The sequence below is a fragment of the Bombina bombina genome, chromosome 2, assembly GCF_027579735.1.
Source record: "Bombina bombina isolate aBomBom1 chromosome 2, aBomBom1.pri, whole genome shotgun sequence".
NCBI classification, from domain to species: domain Eukaryota; kingdom Metazoa; phylum Chordata; class Amphibia; order Anura; family Bombinatoridae; genus Bombina; species Bombina bombina.
Genome location: NC_069500.1, coordinates 845210149 through 845229589, shown reverse-complemented (window position 1 = coordinate 845229589; position 19441 = coordinate 845210149). Strand labels below are relative to the sequence as shown.

Sequence of the window (19441 nt, the reverse complement as noted above, 5' to 3'; positions counted from 1 at the left end):
TTTAGTAAAATATGCAGTGGAGCCTGGGAGATTTTTTTTATTTTTATCAGCAAAAAAAGTTAAAAAAATTTATATTGTTTTTTTTTATTTCTCACTTTTTTTTTTTTTTTTCATCAGGGGTCAGGAGTTTCCAGGGGTTTTTCCAGGGGGTTCATGTGCTCAAGTGCTCCTATAGAGGAGCCTCCACTGCACAGATGTAAGCATGAGTGCTGTTTTATACCAAAAGCATGATAATTTAAGCAAAGCCATTGCTTATGCAAGCAAAACTCTATCCCCAGTAGAAATAAAATTTAGCGAGTGCGAAAAAGCTCTCTTATCTACTGTATGGGCTCTACAAAATTTCCGCAGCTATATACAGGGTGAGAAAATTATTGTAGAAAGGACCCACCAGCCTTTGCTATATTTGCAAAGTGAAAGAATAAGAGATGGGAATTTGTCAAATAGCTGCATAACAGCGTGGACTCTTTCCTTACAAGGCTGGCCATTAGAAATTCGCTACAAGCAGAATAAAAAGAATCCAGTCACACAGGGGCTTGCTGAGCTCCACAACTGTACTGCTAAAGATCCTGGGGAAGAATTGTCAGAAGATGATTTCCTGGAGGAACAATTACTTTCCCCATATAAAATGTACAATGAGGACAATTGTCAAACATTACCTTGGGTATATGTTGATGGTTGTTCTTACCATGCCACTATTGATAATGAGCGCAGACTAGTCGCTGGCATTGGTATAACTTGGGCAAATGGATTCTAAAATATATCTATAGGTTTTAACATTGGACCAAGATCCAGTCAAGTTGCCGAACTCACTGCTGTTCTCAAAACCATTGAAATGGCTATTGACAATGGTATTCATGAATTTGTGATCATAACTGACTCAAATTATGTGCGTGAAAGTTTTGTTGAATACCTGGAAACTTGGAAAAGAAATGGCATGCAGAAAAGCAATAACAAACCAGTCAAGCATGGCAAGTTGTTCTGCAAGATTGATAATCTGGTGGTATCTAATGATTTAACCATACACTGGAAAAAGACCAAAGGTCATTCCAGGGTTCTAGGCCCAGATAAGAAAGGCAATGATCTAGCGGATTCATTAGCCAAACAGGGAGCCATAACTGGAAAACTCCTAAATATTGACCACTTAATGGGTGCAATTCAGGTAGAAGCCATTACCAGAAACCAGACAAAACAACAGAGTGAGCCTAACTTGGTACAATGGAGTCAGGATTCTCCTAGTGAGGACCTGATCACTAGTCAAAAAGAAGACCCCATTGTAGGCATCTTTTATAAACACATAGAAGATCCTGAAAGCAACCCCATCTCAAAAGATGATTGTATTGGCAAAGAAGATCTTAGAATGTTAATAAAATCTAGATCACAATTCAAGTTGCAGGATGGTTTGTTAATTAGAACCTCCAAAACTGGCATCCAGCAATGGGTAGTACCCACCAATTTCAGAGGTCTAATGCTTCAACATGCCCATGATGCTCCCACATCTGGTCATCGTGGTGCCAAACTCACCTATGAAATATTGTGTGACTACGCTTTTTGGCCACACATTTTGAAAGATGTTCAAACCTACTGTCAAGGTTGTTTAATCTGTCCACAGTTCCAACCCACTGCACCAACACATAGAGTGCCATTGCAGAAAAGGGGGATGGTAATGCCATGGTCAGATATACAAATTGATTTTATTGGTCTAGTAACAAGGTCATCAAGAGGTAACAAATACATGTTAACCGTGACATGCCTGTTCACTAAATGGGTAGAATGCATCAGTGCACCTAACAATAGTGCTGAAACATGTGTAGCATTGCTCATCAACCACATATTTTCTAGATTTGGTTTGCCCCAAAGAATCGAGTCAGATTGGGGAACCCACTTCACTAGCGAAGTGATGACAAAAATGTGGAAAATACTAGGGGTTAAAAGAAAGCTCCATATTGCATATAGAGCTGCCTCAAGTGGTGGTGTAGAGCATTACAACCAGTCCATTGTTAAAATCCTCAAAAATTTTGTGAGTGAAACGGGTAAAGACTGGGATGTAAAACTACCTCTAGTCCTAATGGCATTAAGAGCAACTCCAAGTAGTGCTACCAAGATGTCACCTTTTGAACTGACTGGTAGAAGAATGGTTTTACCTCAGCATCTGCTATACCGTACATCAGACCACAATTTGATAAACGCTGCCAGTACCCATCAGTATGTGGAGAACCTAAGAAAACACCTGCAATATGCCTTTGCATTTGCTCAAAGGAATTTAGAGAAAGCTGCAACTGCCACTAAAACCTATTATGATCTCAAAACGTCTAAAAAGGAAAATTAAATAAATGATAAAGTTTATCTTTATTACTTTGGAAGAGATCAGGTTAGGGAGAAGAAATTTCTGTCATAATGGAAAGGTCTTTTTGTCATTACTGACAAAATATCTCCAGTGGCCTATAAAATACGGATCCCCAAAAATGAAAGTTTCATAGATAAATGGGTCCATATCAATCAGCTGAGAGCATGTCATCCTAGGTTCCAACTACAAGTCATAGAGGGAGAATGAAGTGTCATATCCCTAAATGCACTAAAGACATACTGTAGTTTAAAGAAGCCTAGCTGATGAACATGAAGGCTCAAAAATAACAGACTTTCTACATAACTTAAATCTTCAGCTCTCCCTCCACTTAGTATGCAAAGCTATTCTAAACACACAAGTGAGGACCATAAAACATTTGGTGTACTTATTTGAAACAACCATTCCAGAGAAAAAACAGATTACCTCACAGATAATCATCTGTATATTCTATATATTCCACATCTGTTTCCAAAGGATGTCCCACTGAGGCATGAATTTAAAATCCCTATCAGATGATCGCTGACTCCTAGTTCTGCTCTGAAGCCATCTATATTGCATCTCATAAATTTTGGAGACATCAGTTCTATTCTAATATAAAACAAACCCCCCCTTACCAAATAGTTTTAGCTGGGTGAAAACATGTTTATCCTAATTAAAAGATAACATAGTCTTTGAAGCCAACAGCATGGTAGGGGGCCAAGTTGACAAACAGGAACTATCGAGACTGTTCACAGCCATGTGTAAATTATATCCTATGGAGTTTTTCCATGTGCAGAGGATAGACAAATCAATATTTACTATCCCTGTATGACACAAATAAAAATAAATAAATTTTTTTGCAAAGGGAACAATGCCAGTTTTCCATGTATGTTTGAAATAATTCAAATAACCCATATATGTATATATATGTTGAAATGGGACATATTATATTAAATAAATAATTGCTGCATTGAATATATATAGGAGATAAATTCAGAATTATTATAGATTAAATAACAATTTTAATAATCCCATGGTTAAAATATATATATAACATGCTTTCCGGTTTTTCCAGATGGAGCCAAAAGATGACACATACAGGATAGATACATGGGATGAAATAAGTCATATCATATGATTGTGCACTAAATGTTTATAAAATTTTAAATACATCTCTTGAAATATAGTGAGATGGATATATGGAAGTCACTTTGATGTGATATGACTATAAAATATTGACATCTGATATCAAAGTATACATTTTCTGTTAGGCTAAATGAAATATAAATGCTAACAAGAGAAATTTACTAATGCAATAATTTATAATATGTTTAATAGGGAAAATTAAATTAACAATGTACTTATTTTGATATAATATAATGTTAGACACATGATGTTTCATATCAAAATGATCAGAGAGGTGATGTAATACTGCCCCATCTGTGATTGATATCGTGAGGGATAAATGCAAGAAATTATGGCAGTTATTACATATTTTTAAAGAAATATTCTCTTTCACTTTTAGAAATGTTCAGGTGAATCTGTTTGTGTGCGTTTGCTGCCACCCGATGGCCTGAACCCAGTATGACAGTTAGGGGATTTAACTGTTAAAAGATGCATTTCTATGGTGACCGAGGGCCAATCCAAATAGACATCCCATTTAACCAATGGGATGGTCAGATCCCGTAGGGCCACCCCATGGTTTAATCAATGAATGAAAACTTATATAAGTGAAAGCAGGAGAGAGAAAAGGAGACACAGTTTTGCTGACTTGAATGATAATTACTGCTGGGTGTTCGAAATACATTCATTCTGAACAAGCTGCCTGCCTTTTCTCATTGATTGAAAAAATGTACTTATCTGTCTTATGAGATGAAACAAGGAGTTTTTTATATCTGAACTATCAATTTTGGTCATTTTGGTAACGTATATATATAAAAAGAAAAAGGTTTGCAATTAATATTTTAACACAAATATATGCATAGCCACTACAGTTTAAATTTGTATTTTATAGATTTAAAGAGAGCACTCTGTATTTTTGCTTATATTCATAGTCCTATATATAAAGTATAAGTTTGTCTCTTGCATGCTAAGTAATTTATCTGTGCAATTTCTGATGTTTTAAATTAGAATTGTATTAGAATCAATTGCAGATAAATAGCTGAGTATATATATATATATATATATATATATATATATATACTGTTCTCTTGTTCATATAAGCACTGTTAGAATTATACCAGTCTGAATGTTTTAGTGGTTTATACTTTAGTTTCATTGTGTTAACTGAGTGAAATTTCTATTGCGAATAAGGTAACCTTTTATGAATTTGGCATAGCATATTTGAATAGTTTTAAACGCATATAATATTGACTCATATTCTGATTCTTACAAATATATATATTTCAATGTGCTCATAGATATTTACTAATAAAAAGAACTCAGATATTTATATTAATTTTATTGTATTAGTATATGCATATTTGATTGTGGGTTTAGTTTAAAGAAAGATTGTTAAATATATCAAATTATAACCCTGCCATATACTCACATATTGTTTGGAGAGTACTGTTAAGATTCTTATAAATATACTGACAGTAAGATTGCTTTAATGTCGACAATCTCACCTTGTTTTGTAACTACTGTTGCAGATCCTTGTTGGATATGACTCTGTGGATTATCAAGCACAACATCTGATGGTTTCCTCTTGTAATTTTTCTGTCCACACTTGACTCTATCCAATTTGACACCTAATGAGAATCAGAGTGAAATTAGAAAGTAAAACAATCAAATGCATAGAAATCCATTAACTTTACTGCTTTGATCCTTAAAGGGATACTGAACTCATTTTTTTCCTTTTATGATTCAGATAGAGCAACAATTTTAAGCAACTTTCTAATTTACTCCTATTATCAATTTTTCTTCATTCTCTTGGTATCTTTATTTGAAAAAGCAGGAATGTTAAGCTTAATGTAGCCACCAGCAAGCTATCCAGGGTGCTAAAACAAAAATGTCCCTTCTCCTATGCGTAATTCCTGCTTTTTAAAATGAAGATACCAAGAGAATAACGAAAAATTGATAATAAGAATAAATTAGAAAGTTGCTCAAAATTGCTGTTCTATCTGATTCATGAAAGAAAAATTAGGTTCAGTGTCCCTTTAACCCCCCATTTTTTGGTTACTCCCTTATTTACCTTTTTCTTCTCCCTTCTCCATCTTTATATTCATCCCGTTCTTTTAACCTTTCTCAATGTTCCCCTTTCTGTCTTTCAATCTCTACCCCCTCAGGCCCATTTTGTTACCACTCACTGTTCAACTCAACTATTGAACAAAGGATAATATTTTTTGATACATTAAATGTAGGAAATTAGAGAAACACAAAACTGTTGCAACAGGTACTACTATAATATTAGTTTCCCTACTTAATAAAAAATACTAATGCAGCATATTGAAGCATCACGTAAAAAACACACACACAACTCAGCTGCTCATGCAGAGTATACAAGAAGCAAAAATATTTAGAACAATTTACAAAGACACTGCTCTTATACTAATTAATAAACTAAACATGTCAGACAATACAGCAAGTAGCATATTAACCTGTGATATACCTAGTGAAACAGTAACACATTCCTCCTGTTGGGGGAATATCTGGATACAATACACTGTCACACAGCATGTTTTTTTTTTTATTTAAATGTTTTTTTGAGGCAAAAAAAACAAGTACAACAGTCACAGAATGAAGGATAACATCCCAAGAGCAATAATACAGGGCTATAGTCACATACAATAAGATAACATTCAACAATGTGATAACCAGGGCACAATATTATCCCTCATCAAAGCCTCTATTTAAATGATTAAGGTCGCTAGTGTCTTCTGTATAATAGAGATCCATTCTTGGGATCAGATAACTGGGGCTTATCTGAAGACATGTCACGGGATTCCAGAGAGTCCTCCTCATTGAGTATACATTAAGAAGATTACAAGACTAATCTAATCCTACTTGAACAACATATAAATATTGTAGGTTTCTCATTACTACTATAATACCATATTGAGAGTTAAGAAAACTGCAAATTCAAACTAAACCCGCGTAAAAAATTTTTTGGGAAAATACTAAACATTTGCATAATGTAGGACAATGTCATGTACAGAAATTAGACAATATAAAAAAACAAGTTGATCATATTTAGGCTCAAGAAACAACAGTGCCAGTCTAGGTCACATAAGGGAGACCAGCAAACAATCTTACGTTGGTGCTACCTTAGATTAAAGATTAAATAAGACAAAATCGCAACATCTAACAGGTTATATGTAGGAAGGAGTATATATGTAGATATAACAATGTTATTCATTTTATTAGGGCCCAAGAAGCCGCAGTGACTTCTTGGACAGGACAGAGACTACGTAACTCTGCCAAACGGGGATGGGGGGGAAATGTAAGAGGGAAATTACGGAGTCATTCCCGTACTGGGATTAAAAATGTGGGTATACACAGCCTCTAAACATATATATCAAGAGGGATCTGTCAATAGCATGTCATTTGCTTTAGATTATTTGAGTGTGTACCTCTCCTTGATATCCTAGGGGTCAGACAGTAGCCTGCAAACAACTTAAACATAGGATAGATACCTATCTAAGCAAACCTCACAATGTATAGCAGGCCTATCCTAGAGAATATAACTACTCATGGCTGACCTGGTTGTCTCAAGCAGCCAGCTTAATGTATAGAAAATGGCTAAGAGGTTAGTATGAACACACACTGCATATCTAAGGAAATATATAGTACGTTGTAGCAGGCTTACTAACAAGTTACAAATCTATATTTCAGGCCCTAGGGCTATTATAGCAATATAACTATTCACATAGGAGTATTAACTAGTTAAACTCATGGAGAGATACATTTACTTGCTCTAGTGGGAAAAATCAATAGGCGTTACAGTATGACCGCAGCCCATTAAAACTGCATAGTGAGCATAATTAAATTCTTGCAGTTGCATTACCATTAGGCAGCGATGAAATAGGCTCTAAAATTGACATGAGAATGTTGAAGGAGTCTTAACTTAGAATATGTCTATAGGCTACTTTCATCATGTGAGAATGGCTCTACCTAAAATATACAGCTCATAATAGTAGCACAAGACCCAGAGAAAAAACAAGAGAAATACATCACACATCTTGACAGGAGATAAGTAAGAGATGGTATGTTAGGTCTCCCAGAGAGAGTTTCAGGTGGTATTGCCATCATGAAGCAGGAGAAGTGGTCAACCTACATAGAGAACAGATTAAGCAATACCAGCTCCCACACTCAATTTCCTGCCCTTCTAGTTTTAGTCAACGGCAGTTGTATTTACTATTTTGAAAAAGAATGACTCAGTCTAAGACACTCATACATAAAGAGAGCTGGCCACACTCTCTATAGGCTATTTGGTAAGGAAGCTGAGTACAGAAAACCCACTCTGCATTCACGTAACAAGGATAGCAGTTAACAATGCTACATCTCTGAGTTATATTTATAAAGTAGAGGTTCAGTCAACCGCACGAGACCAACACACACACCAATATGTACCCTATAAGATCATTTGTACATTTATGTATCGCCAGGGGCTAGCTAAAGTGAAAGGGACACTCAGGCATCTGTTCTCAACACCAAATCACTTCTGTCAGTAAATAATGCTCAAGCTTCAACAGATTCTTGTGAGAAGCAACATATGAATGAGAAATAAATAGCTTCCTATAGCAAGTAACTTAACAAGGGAAGGAACAATTAGCAGTATGGTGGAGTATAGTGCAGAGCATATATAACGGCCCCCCGTATGTGTGGATAGCAATTACATCTATTGCCAATATGTCCCCATTAGTTCTACACCTAGTAGTACAGCAGGAGGGTTCAGGTACAAATCCACACATTTTTAGACCTTGGCCTTCATGGATGCTGGTTCCTTGGTTATAGCTATAATAAAGTCAGTTGAAAGTCCAGTAAAGTATCTTGGCTATGTGGACTTCTGCTAATGCAGGTCCGTCACTGTGAATAGGTCACCACGTTCACCCAATGCCAGACCGGGGGCCCCAAGAGGAGTGGCAGCTCATTTTTGTGACCTGATATATGAGCAGAATACGCCAGCTTTTCTCCCAACCCTGCCAAGACAAGTGAACAGTGCCCCACTCTAGTACTGAGTTCTGTTGTGTACTCACACGGACCCTCTGTAATGGTGCGGTAGTTTGCGGTGACATGGGGAAGCATTCCTGAGAGTGTGCCAATATCAGATAACAGTGCGGTACTTGCCTCCTCATATGATTCACCCTGTGAGTCTCAGTTGCGCCTGTATACTCAGCTGGCGGGGCAAATATATCCCATACGAGAGAATCTCTGTCCTGGGGCTTGTGTCCGATGCTGGCAATAAAGAAGAGTTCCCTTGGAATGCTGTGGATGCTTTAGCATTCTGCGGTTCCTGTACTCCCTTATGCTCCCCAACAATCTCATTACCACATATACGTGACGATCGGATCGTGCAGAGTAAGGCATCCAGCCTCTCATATAGCCTCTTCGCATGATCTTCCAACAGTTCTTTTACCGCATGAAAGGTTATTTGTGCACACATATTAGTAAGTGCTGTAACACACAGCAGGCAATATATTACAACAGAAGCTCAGGGTTTAATAGGCGTCTATAGTTTCAGTGGTCATTCTTGCTGGATGTTTTAACAATCCAAGATGGCGCCTCAGTGTGTGGCAATCAGCTCCGGTGCAACTGCTCAGCTCAGAATAAATCCTTCAGGTACCTAAACGGTTGCAGCATGCCCGGGGTTCCTTCCTGCAGAATCACCCTTCCATGTAGTTATTTTTTCGGTTTCTTAATGTGAATAGGGTTTTCTTGGGTACTAATTGCGCAGAGCTCCCTGATCATGCAACCATCTCTGTTGCTAGCCAGCTCCGCCCCCTCCACACAGCATTTTTTATTGTAGTTGTTCATATACTGACAAATCTACTGGAGTCAGGATAAGTGCTAATTGTATTCATATTTTAAGCACTTTTACAGTATTATATATATATATATATATATATATATATATATATATATAGTCCATGTAAAAAACAAGGTAACAGCACCACAGCACAGAATCTTCTTTTAAAGGTGAAAAATCTTTATTTGAGGTTTAGCAACCAGTAAAAAGCGACGTTTCGGACCTACATAGTCCTTAATCATGCATAAGTTAAAATCAAACAAACAGACTTTAAAAAGGGTATCTGGACCAATCATGCTTCAATTCTCAGTGTTAATTGGTTTAACCCATACCTATCCAGGTTTGTAAATTTCAACAACACAGTGGCCTCTAGTGGTACCAGAATATATTCCATCATTTAAAACCATTATAAAAACAAATACAAATCATAATCTCTATTCAGACCATATGGATGTAATGTGTTCAGACGTTTAATCCACCATACTTCTTTCTGTTTTAATTTTAGTTCCCTATTACCCCCTCTTCTATGATGGGGGATATGGTCAATCACTTGAAAGTGAAGCTGGCTTACTGTATGACCCATATTTGTAAAATGTGCTGATACTGGAAGTGACATATCTTTTGATTTAATGGATGCTTTATGTTGACTAAACCTATCCCTGGCGGCTTGGGTGGTCTCGCCAATGTAACAAAGACCACATGGGCATTTAAGTAGGTAGATTGCATAGTTGGTTTGGCATGTATATAACCCATTGATTGTATATTGCTTTCTTTTGTCATTTTGTGCTAAGAATTTCCCTTTAATAACTGAATTACATTGAGCACAGTGTAAGCAGGGGTAACAGCCTTTATTAGGGGTAGTTAGATAATTTACATCAGACATTTTAGTTGTACCTATATCAGCTTTTACTATGTGATCCCTAAGATTTTTTACCCTTCTATATGATGGCATATGGGGGAGTTTAAATGATTATATCTCTGAATTATATTTTGACAAAAGATGCCAGTGTTTTCTTACTATTCTAAAGATGTCATTGCTCTTGTCACTGTATTCCATTGAAAGCACTAATCTATCTGTTCCTTTCTCTGTTGGTTTTTTATCATGTACTCTATCCAAATCCTGAATGTTTTTAGCGATATTTCTTCTGTTAAGTGTGATCAGTCCACGGGTCATCATTACTTCTGGGATATTACTCCTCCCCAACAGGAAGTGCAAGAGGATTCACCCAGCAGAGCTGCATATAGCTCCTCCCCTCTACGTCACTCCCAGTCATTCTCTTGCACCCAACGACTAGATAGGATGTGTGAGAGGACTATGGTGATTATACTTAGTTTTATATCTTCAATCAAAAGTTTGTTATTTTAAAATAGCACCGGAGTGTGTTATTACCTCTCTGGCAGAGTTTGAAGAAGAATCTACCAGAGTTTTGCTATGATTTTAGCCGGAGTAGTTAAGATCATATTGCTGTTCTCGGCCATCTGAGGAGTGAGGTAAACTTCAGATCAGGGGACAGCGGGCAGATGAATCTGCATAGAGGTATGTAGCAGTTTTTATTTTCTGACAAAGAATTGATGAGAAAATCCTGCCATACCGATATAATGTCATGTATGTATACTTTACACTTCAGTATTCTGGGGAATGGTACTTCACTAGAATTACACTGTAAGAAATACATAAAGCTGTTTAATAACTAGAGATTATGTTTAACGTTTTTGCTGGAATGTAAAATCGTTTTCATTTGCTGAGGTACTGTGCGAATAAATGTTTGGGCACTATTTTTCCACTTGGCAGTTGCTTAATCTGTTTTTCTGACAGTTTCTGTTCTCCCTCACTGCTGTGTGTGAGGGGGGGGGGCCGTTTTTTGGCGCTTTTTCTATGCATCAAATATTTCAGTCAGCAACTCATTGTATTCCCTGCATGATCCGGTTCATCTCTACAGAGCTCAGGGGTCTTCAAAACTTATTTTGAGGGAGGTAATTTCTCTCAGCAGAGCTGTGAGAATTATAGTTTGACTGAGATAAAAAACGTTTATTCTGTAATTTGTTTCCTGCTTTCAGAATTTGTTATCTTTGCTAATGGGATTAAACCTTTGCTAAAGTTGTGTTGTTTACAAGGATTGAGGCTATAACTGTTTCAATTTATTAATTTTCAACTGTCATAGATCTTCTGTGCTTCTTAAAGGCACAGTACATTTTAATATTATTCTAATTGAATTGTATTTCCAAGTTGCAAGTTTATTTGCTAGTGTGTTAAACATGTCTGATTCAGAGGATGATACCTGTGTCATTTGTTGCAATGCCAAAGTGGAGCCCAATAGAAATTTATGTACTAACTGTATTGATGCTACTTTAAATAAAAGTCAATCTGTACAAATTGAACAAATTTCACCAAACAACGAGGGGAGAGTTATGCCGACTAACTCGCCTCACGTGTCAGTACCTACATCTCCCGCTCAGAGGGAGGTGCGTGATATTGTAGCGCCGAGTACATCTGGGCGGCCATTACAAATCACATTACAGGATATGGCTACTGTTATGACTGAGGTTTTGGCTAAATTACCAGAACTAAGAGGTAAGCGTGATCATTCTGGGGTGAGAACAGAGTGCGCTGATAATATTAGGGCCATGTCAGACACTGCGTCACAGGTGGCAGAACATGAGGACGGAGAACTTCATTCTGTGGGTGACGTTTCTGATCCAAACACACTGGATTCAGATATTTCAAATTTTAAATTTAAACTGGAAAACCTCCGTGTATTACTAGGGGAGGTGTTAGCGGCTCTGAATGATTGTAACACAGTTGCAATACCAGAGAAAATGTGTAGGTTGGATAAATATTTTGCGGTACCGACGAGTACTGAGGTTTTTCCTATACCTAAGAGACTTACTGAAATTGTTACTAAGGAGTGGGATAGACCCGGTGTGCCGTTCTCACCCCCTCCGATATTTAGAAAAATGTTTCCAATAGACGCCACCACAAGGGACTTATGGCAAACGGTCCCTAAGGTGGAGGGAGCAGTTTCTACCTTAGCTAAGCGTACCACTATCCCGGTGGAGGATAGCTGTGCTTTTTCAGATCCAATGGATAAAAAGTTAGAGGGTTACCTTAAGAAAATGTTTGTTCAACAAGGTTTTATATTGCAACCCCTTGCATGCATTGCGCCGATCACGGCTGCAGCGGCATTCTGGATTGAGTCTCTGGAAGGGAACATTGGTTCAGCTACTCTGGACGACATTACGGACAGGCTTAGAGTCCTTAAACTAGCTAATTCATTCATTTCGGAGGCCGTAGTACATCTTACTAAACTTACGGCGAAGAATTCAGGATTCGCCATTCAGGCACGCAGGGCGCTGTGGCTAAAATCCTGGTCAGCTGATGTTACTTCTAAGTCTAAATTGCTTAATATACCTTTCAAAGGGCAGACCTTATTCGGGCCCGGGTTGAAAGAGATTATCGCTGACATTACAGGAGGTAAAGGCCATGCCCTGCCTCAGGACAAAGCCAAAGCCAAGACTAGACAGTCTAATTTTCGTTCCTTTCGTAATTTCAAAGCAGGAGCAGCATCAACTTCCTCTGCACCAAAACAGGAAGGAGCTGTTGCTCGCTACAGACAAGGCTGGAAACCTAACCAGTCCTGGAACAAGGGCAAGCAGACTAGGAAACCTGCTGCTGCCCCTAAAACAGCATGAATTGAGGGCCCCCGATCCGGGATCGGATCTAGTGGGGGGCAGACTTTCTCTCTTCGCCCAGGCTTGGGCAAGAGATGTTCAGGATCCCTGGGCGCTAGAGATAATATCTCAGGGATACCTTCTGGACTTCAAATACTCTCCTCCAAGAGAGAGATTTCATCTGTCAAGATTGTCAACAATCCAGACAAAGAAAGAGGCGTTTCTACGCTGCGTACAAGAGCTCTTGTTAATGGGAGTAATCCATCCAGTTCCACGATCGGAACAGGGACAGGGGTTTTACTCAAATCTGTTTGTGGTTCCCAAAAAAGAGGGAACTTTCAGACCAATCCTGGACTTAAAGATCCTAAACAAATTCCTAAGAGTTCCATCGTTCAAGATGGAGACTATTCGGACAATTTTACCTATGATCCAAGAGGGTCAATACATGACCACTGTAGATTTAAAAGATGCTTACCTTCACATACCGATTCACAAAGATCATTATCGGTACCTAAGGTTTGCCTTCCTAGACAGGCATTACCAGTTTGTGGCTCTTCCATTCGGATTGGCTACAGCTCCAAGAATCTTCACAAAGGTTCTGGGTGCTCTTCTGGCGGTACTAAGACCGCGGGGAATCTCGGTAGCTCCATACCTAGACGACATTCTGATACAAGCTTCAAGCTTTCAAACTGCCAAGTCTCATACAGAGTTAGTGCTGGCATTTCTAAGGTCCCATGGATGGAAGGTGAACGAAAAGAAAAGTTCACTCGTTCCACTCACAAGAGTTCCCTTCCTGGGGACTCTTATAGATTCTGTAGAAATGAAGATTTACCTGACAGAGGACAGGCTAACAAGACTTCAAAGTGCTTGCCGCACCCTTCATTCCATTCAACACCCGTCAGTGGCTCAATGCATGGAGGTAATCGGCTTAATGGTAGCGGCAATGGACATAATACCCTTTGCACGCTTACACCTCAGACCACTGCAACTGTGCATGCTAAGTCAGTGGAATGGGGATTACTCAGACTTATCCCCTTCTCTGAATCTGGATCAAGAGACCAGAAATTCTCTTCTATGGTGGCTTTCTCGGCCACATCTGTCCAGGGGGATGCCATTCAGCAGACCAGACTGGACAATTGTAACAACAGACGCCAGCCTTCTAGGTTGGGGTGCCGTCTGGAATTCTCTGAAGGCTCAGGGACAATGGAGTCAGGAGGAGAGTCTCCTGCCAATAAACATTCTGGAATTGAGAGCAGTTCTCAATGCCCTCCTGGCTTGGCCCCAGTTGACAACTCGGGGGTTCATCAGGTTTCAGTCGGACAACATCACGACTGTAGCTTACATCAACCATCAGGGAGGGACAAGAAGCTCCCTAGCTATGATGGAAGTATCAAAGATAATTTGCTGGGCAGAGTCTCACTCTTGCCACCTGTCAGCAATCCACATCCCGGGAGTGGAGAACTGGGAGGCGGATTTCTTAAGTCGTCAGACTTTTCATCCGGGGGAGTGGGAACTTCATCCGGAGGTCTTTGCCCAAATACTTCGACGTTGGGGCAAACCAGAGATAGATCTCATGGCGTCTCGACAGAACGCCAAGCTTCCTCGTTACGGGTCCAGATCCAGGGATCCAGGAGCAGTCCTGATAGATGCTCTGACAGCACCTTGGGACTTCAGGATGGCTTACGTGTTTCCACCCTTCCCGTTGTTTCCTCGATTGATTGCCAGAATCAAACAAGAGAGAGCATCAGTGATTCTAATAGCACCTGCGTGGCCACGCAGGACTTGGTATGCAGACCTGGTGGACATGTCATCCTGTCCACCTTGGTCTCTACCTCTGAAACAGGACCTTCTGATACAGGGTCCCTTCAAACATCAAAATCTAACTTCTCTGAAGCTGACTGCTTGGAAATTGAACGCTTGATTTTATCAAGACGTGGATTTTCTGAGTCAGTTATTGATACCTTAATACAGGCTAGGAAACCTGTTACCAGAAAGATTTACCATAAGATATGGCGTAAATACCTATATTGGTGTGAATCCAAAGGTTACTCTTGGAGTAAGGTTAGGATTCCTAGGATATTGTCTTTTCTACAAGAAGGTTTAGAAAAGGGTTTATCTGCTAGTTCATTAAAGGGACAGATCTCAGCTCTGTCCATTCTGTTACATAAACGTCTGTCAGAAGTTCCTGACGTCCAGGCTTTTTGTCAGGCTTTGGCCAGAATTAAGCCTGTGTTTAAAACTGTTGCTCCACCATGGAGTTTAAACCTTGTTCTTAATGTTTTACAGGGCGTTCCGTTTGAACCCCTTCATTCCATTGATATAAAGTTGTTATCTTGGAAAGTTCTATTTTTAATGGCTATTTCCTCGGCTCGAAGAGTCTCTGAATTATCAGCCTTACATTGTGATTCTCCTTATTTGATTTTTCATTCGGATAAGGTAGTCCTGCGTACTAAACCTGGGTTCTTACCTAAGGTAGTTACTAACAGGAATATCAATCAAGAGATTGTTGTTCCTTCTTTATGCCCAAATCCTTCTTCAAAGAAGGAACGTCTACTGCACAACCTGGATGTAGTCCGTGCTCTAAAATTTTACTTACAGGCAACTAAGGAATTTCGACAAACGTCTTCTCTGTTTGTCATTTACTCTGGGCAGAGGAGAGGTCAAAAAGCTTCCGCTACCTCTCTTTCTTTTTGGCTTCTTAGCATAATTCGTTTAGCTTATGAGACTGCTGGACAGCAGCCTCCTGAAAGAATTACAGCTCATTCTACTAGAGCTGTGGCTTCCACTTGGGCCTTCAAGAATGAGGCCTCTGTTAAACAGATTTGCAAGGCTGCAACTTGGTCTTCGCTTCATACTTTTTCCAAATTTTACAAATTTGACACTTTTGCTTCATCGGAGGCTATTTTTGGGAGAAAGGTTCTTCAGGCAGTGGTTCCATCTGTATAAAGAGCCTGCCTATCCCTCCCGTCATCCGTGTACTTTTGCTTTGGTATTGGTATCCCAGAAGTAATGATGACCCGTGGACTGATCACACTTAACAGAAGAAAACATAATTTATGCTTACCTGATAAATTCCTTTCTTCTGTAGTGTGATCAGTCCACGGCCCGCCCTGTTTTTAAGGCAGGTAAATATTTTTTAATTTATACTCCAGTCACCACTTCACCCTTGGCTTTTCCTTTCTCATGGTCCTTGGTCGAATGACTGGGAGTGACGTAGAGGGGAGGAGCTATATGCAGCTCTGCTGGGTGAATCCTCTTGCACTTCCTGTTGGGGAGGAGTAATATCCCAGAAGTAATGATGACCCGTGGACTGATCACACTACAGAAGAAAGGAATTTATCAGGTAAGCATAAATTATGTTTTTCTTTTGGATATCCTCTTTGGATAAATTTATTGCCCATAGACACTAGTCTTTCTGGCAATACTTTTTGATCTCTAACTATTCTTTTAGTACGCAAAAGTTGACTCCTGGGTATGGATTTAAAAACAGTATCAGGATGGAAACTTTCATATTGCAACAGAGTATTTCTATCTGTGGGTTTTACATATAAATCTGTACTTAATGTATTTCCATGTCGATATACAGTTGTGTCCAAAAAGTTAATCTTTTGGATAGAGTAAGTAAGGGTAAATCTTAGGCCTGTCATGGAGGCATTAATATCCTCAACAAACTGTATCAGGGACTCCAATGAGCCCCCCCATATGCCAAAAATATCATCTATATACCTTAGCCACAGCTTACAATGGCTGATGAATGGCTGATTAGTGTAGACAAATTTGTTCTCAAAGCCACTCATGAACAAATTTGCATATGAGGGGGCTACATTGGAGCCCATGGCTGTTCCCCGCTTTTGCATGTAGTAAGTGTCTTGAAAGAGAAAATAATTGCAATATAGGACAAGTCTCAACATGTCATCAAAAAAATCAATCTGAGATAGATTATATAAGCCACTGTCACTCAAAAAACTTTTCACAGTCAATAGACCTGCCTCATGGGGAATAGAGGTATATAGATTTACCACATCCAGTGAAAAAATTAACCAAGTATCCTCTATTTCAATCCCCATAAGTTTTTAAAGAAAATCATTTGTATCCTTAATAAAGGATTTTTGCTGTTTGACAAATGGAAAGAGGACTTTGTCCAGAAAGATAGAGATATTAGAAAAAATAGAATCGGTACAGGCCACAATAGGGCCTATTGTGGCCTGTACCGATTCTATTTTTTCTAATATCTCTATCTTTCTGGACAAAGTCCTCTTTCCATTTGTCAAACTTATGGGGATTGAAATAGAGGATACTTGGTTCATTTTTTCACTGGATGTGGTAAATCTATATACCTCTATTTCCCATGAGGCAGGTCTATTGACTGTGAAAAGTTTTTTGAGTGACAGTGGCTTATATAATCTATCTCAGATTGATTTTTTTGATGACATGTTGAGACTTGTCCTATATTGCAATTATTTTCTCTTTCAAGACACTTACTACATGCAAAAGCGGGGGAACAGCCATGGGCTCCAATGTAGCCCCCTCATATGCCAATTTGTTCATGAGTGGCTTTGAGAACAAATTTGTCTACACTAATCAGCCATTCATCAGCCATTGTAAGCTGTGGCTAAGGTATATAGATGATATTTTTGGCATATGGGGGGGCTCATTGGAGTCCCTGATACAGTTTGCTGAGGATATTAATGCCTCCATGACAGGCCTAAGATTTACCCTTACTTACTCTATCCAAAAGATTAACTTTTTGGACACAACTGTATATCGACATGGAAATACATTAAGTACAGATCTATATGTAAAACCCACAGATAGAAATACTCTGTTGCGATATGAAAGTTTCCATCCTGATACTGTTTTTAAATCCATACCCAGGAGTCAACTTTTGCGTACTAAAAGAATAGTTAGAGATCAAAAAGTATTGCCAGAAAGACTAGTGTCTATGGGCAATAAATTTATCCAAAGAGGATATCCAAAAGAAAATATCGCTAAAAACATTCAGGATTTGGATAGAGTACATGATAAAAAACCAACAGAGAAAGGAACAGATAGATTAGTGCTTTCAATGGAATACAGTGACAAGAGCAATGACATCTTTAGAATAGTAAGAAAACACTGGCATCTTTTGTCAAAATATAATCCAGAGATAGAATCATTTAAACTCCCCCCTATGCCATCATATAGAAGGGTAAAAAATCTTAGGGATCACATAGTAAAAGCTGATATAGGTACAACTAAAATGTCTGATGTAAATTATCTAACTACCCCTAATAAAGGCTGTTACCCCTGCTTACACTGTGCTCAATGTAATTCAGTTATTAAAGGGAAATTCTTAGCACAAAATGACAAAAGAAAGCAATATACAATCAATGGGTTATATACATGCCAAACCAACTATGCAATCTACCTACTTAAATGCCCATGTGGTCTTTGTTACATTGGCGAGACCACTCAAGCCGCCAGGGATAGGTTTAGTCAACATAAAGCATCCATTAAATCAAAAGATATGTCACTTCCAGTATCAGCACATTTTACAAATATGGGTCATACAGTAAGCCAGCTTTGCTTTCAAGTGATTGACCATATCCCCCATCATAGAAGAGGGGGTAATAGGGAACTAAAATTAAAACAGAAAGAAGTATGGTGGATTAAACGTCTGAACACATTACATCCATATGGTCTGAATAGAGATTATGATTTGTATTTGTTTTTATAATGGTTTTAAATGATGGAATATATTCTGGTACCACTAGAGGCCACTGTGTTGTTGACATTTACAAACCTGGATAGGTATGGGTTAAACCAATTAACACTGAGAATTGAAGCATGATTGGTCCAGATACCCTTTTTAAAGTCTGTTTGTTTGATTTTAACTTATGCATGATTAAGGACTATGTAGGTCCGAAACGTCGCTTTTTACTGGTTGCTAAACCTCAAATAAAGATTTTTCACCTTTAAAAGAAGATTGTGTGCTGTGGTGCTGTTACCTTGTTTTTTACATGGACTGTATACACTGGAGTTTGGCTGATACTCCTTGGTAACGTGCACACAGGTGGGAAAGAAATTTTACTAAAACCTATGGTGCTGGATTCAACTCACTTACTTCTTATATATATATATATATATATATATATATATATATATATATATATATATATATATATATATATATATAGTAGAAAAGGAGAAAGCCAGCACAGCTTCTTCAAATTTTCCAATACTTTATTAGAAAAACAATTAAAAGAACAGCGACATAAGATATAGAAGTCTGACATGTTTCAGCCTTGGGCCTTATCCTAGACTGAATCTCTTTAGAAATTACCGCCATATTAAAAATCACATTCTGACATCTCATTGGCTGTTTACCTAAACAGGTGTATTACATTGTTAATTGTCTAAGCTGCTAGATAACTATCACAGGGCTTTATATTATAAAGACAGTGCATTTAACTTAAGATTATGATAGAAACATTTACTTATAT

The 19441-nt window shown here is 38.4% G+C and overlaps 1 protein-coding gene across 1 annotated transcript in view; it reads right to left on the bottom strand.

Moving 5' to 3' along the window:
• LOC128647330 (steroid hormone receptor ERR1-like) overlaps window positions 1-19441 on the bottom strand; it is a 195741-nt gene that overhangs the window by 132750 nt on the left and 43550 nt on the right. The window contains exon 4 of the mRNA XM_053700116.1: window positions 4951-5073. Coding sequence (XP_053556091.1) covers window positions 4951-5073 — 123 coding nt within the window. The remainder of the gene's footprint in view (window positions 1-4950; window positions 5074-19441) is intronic.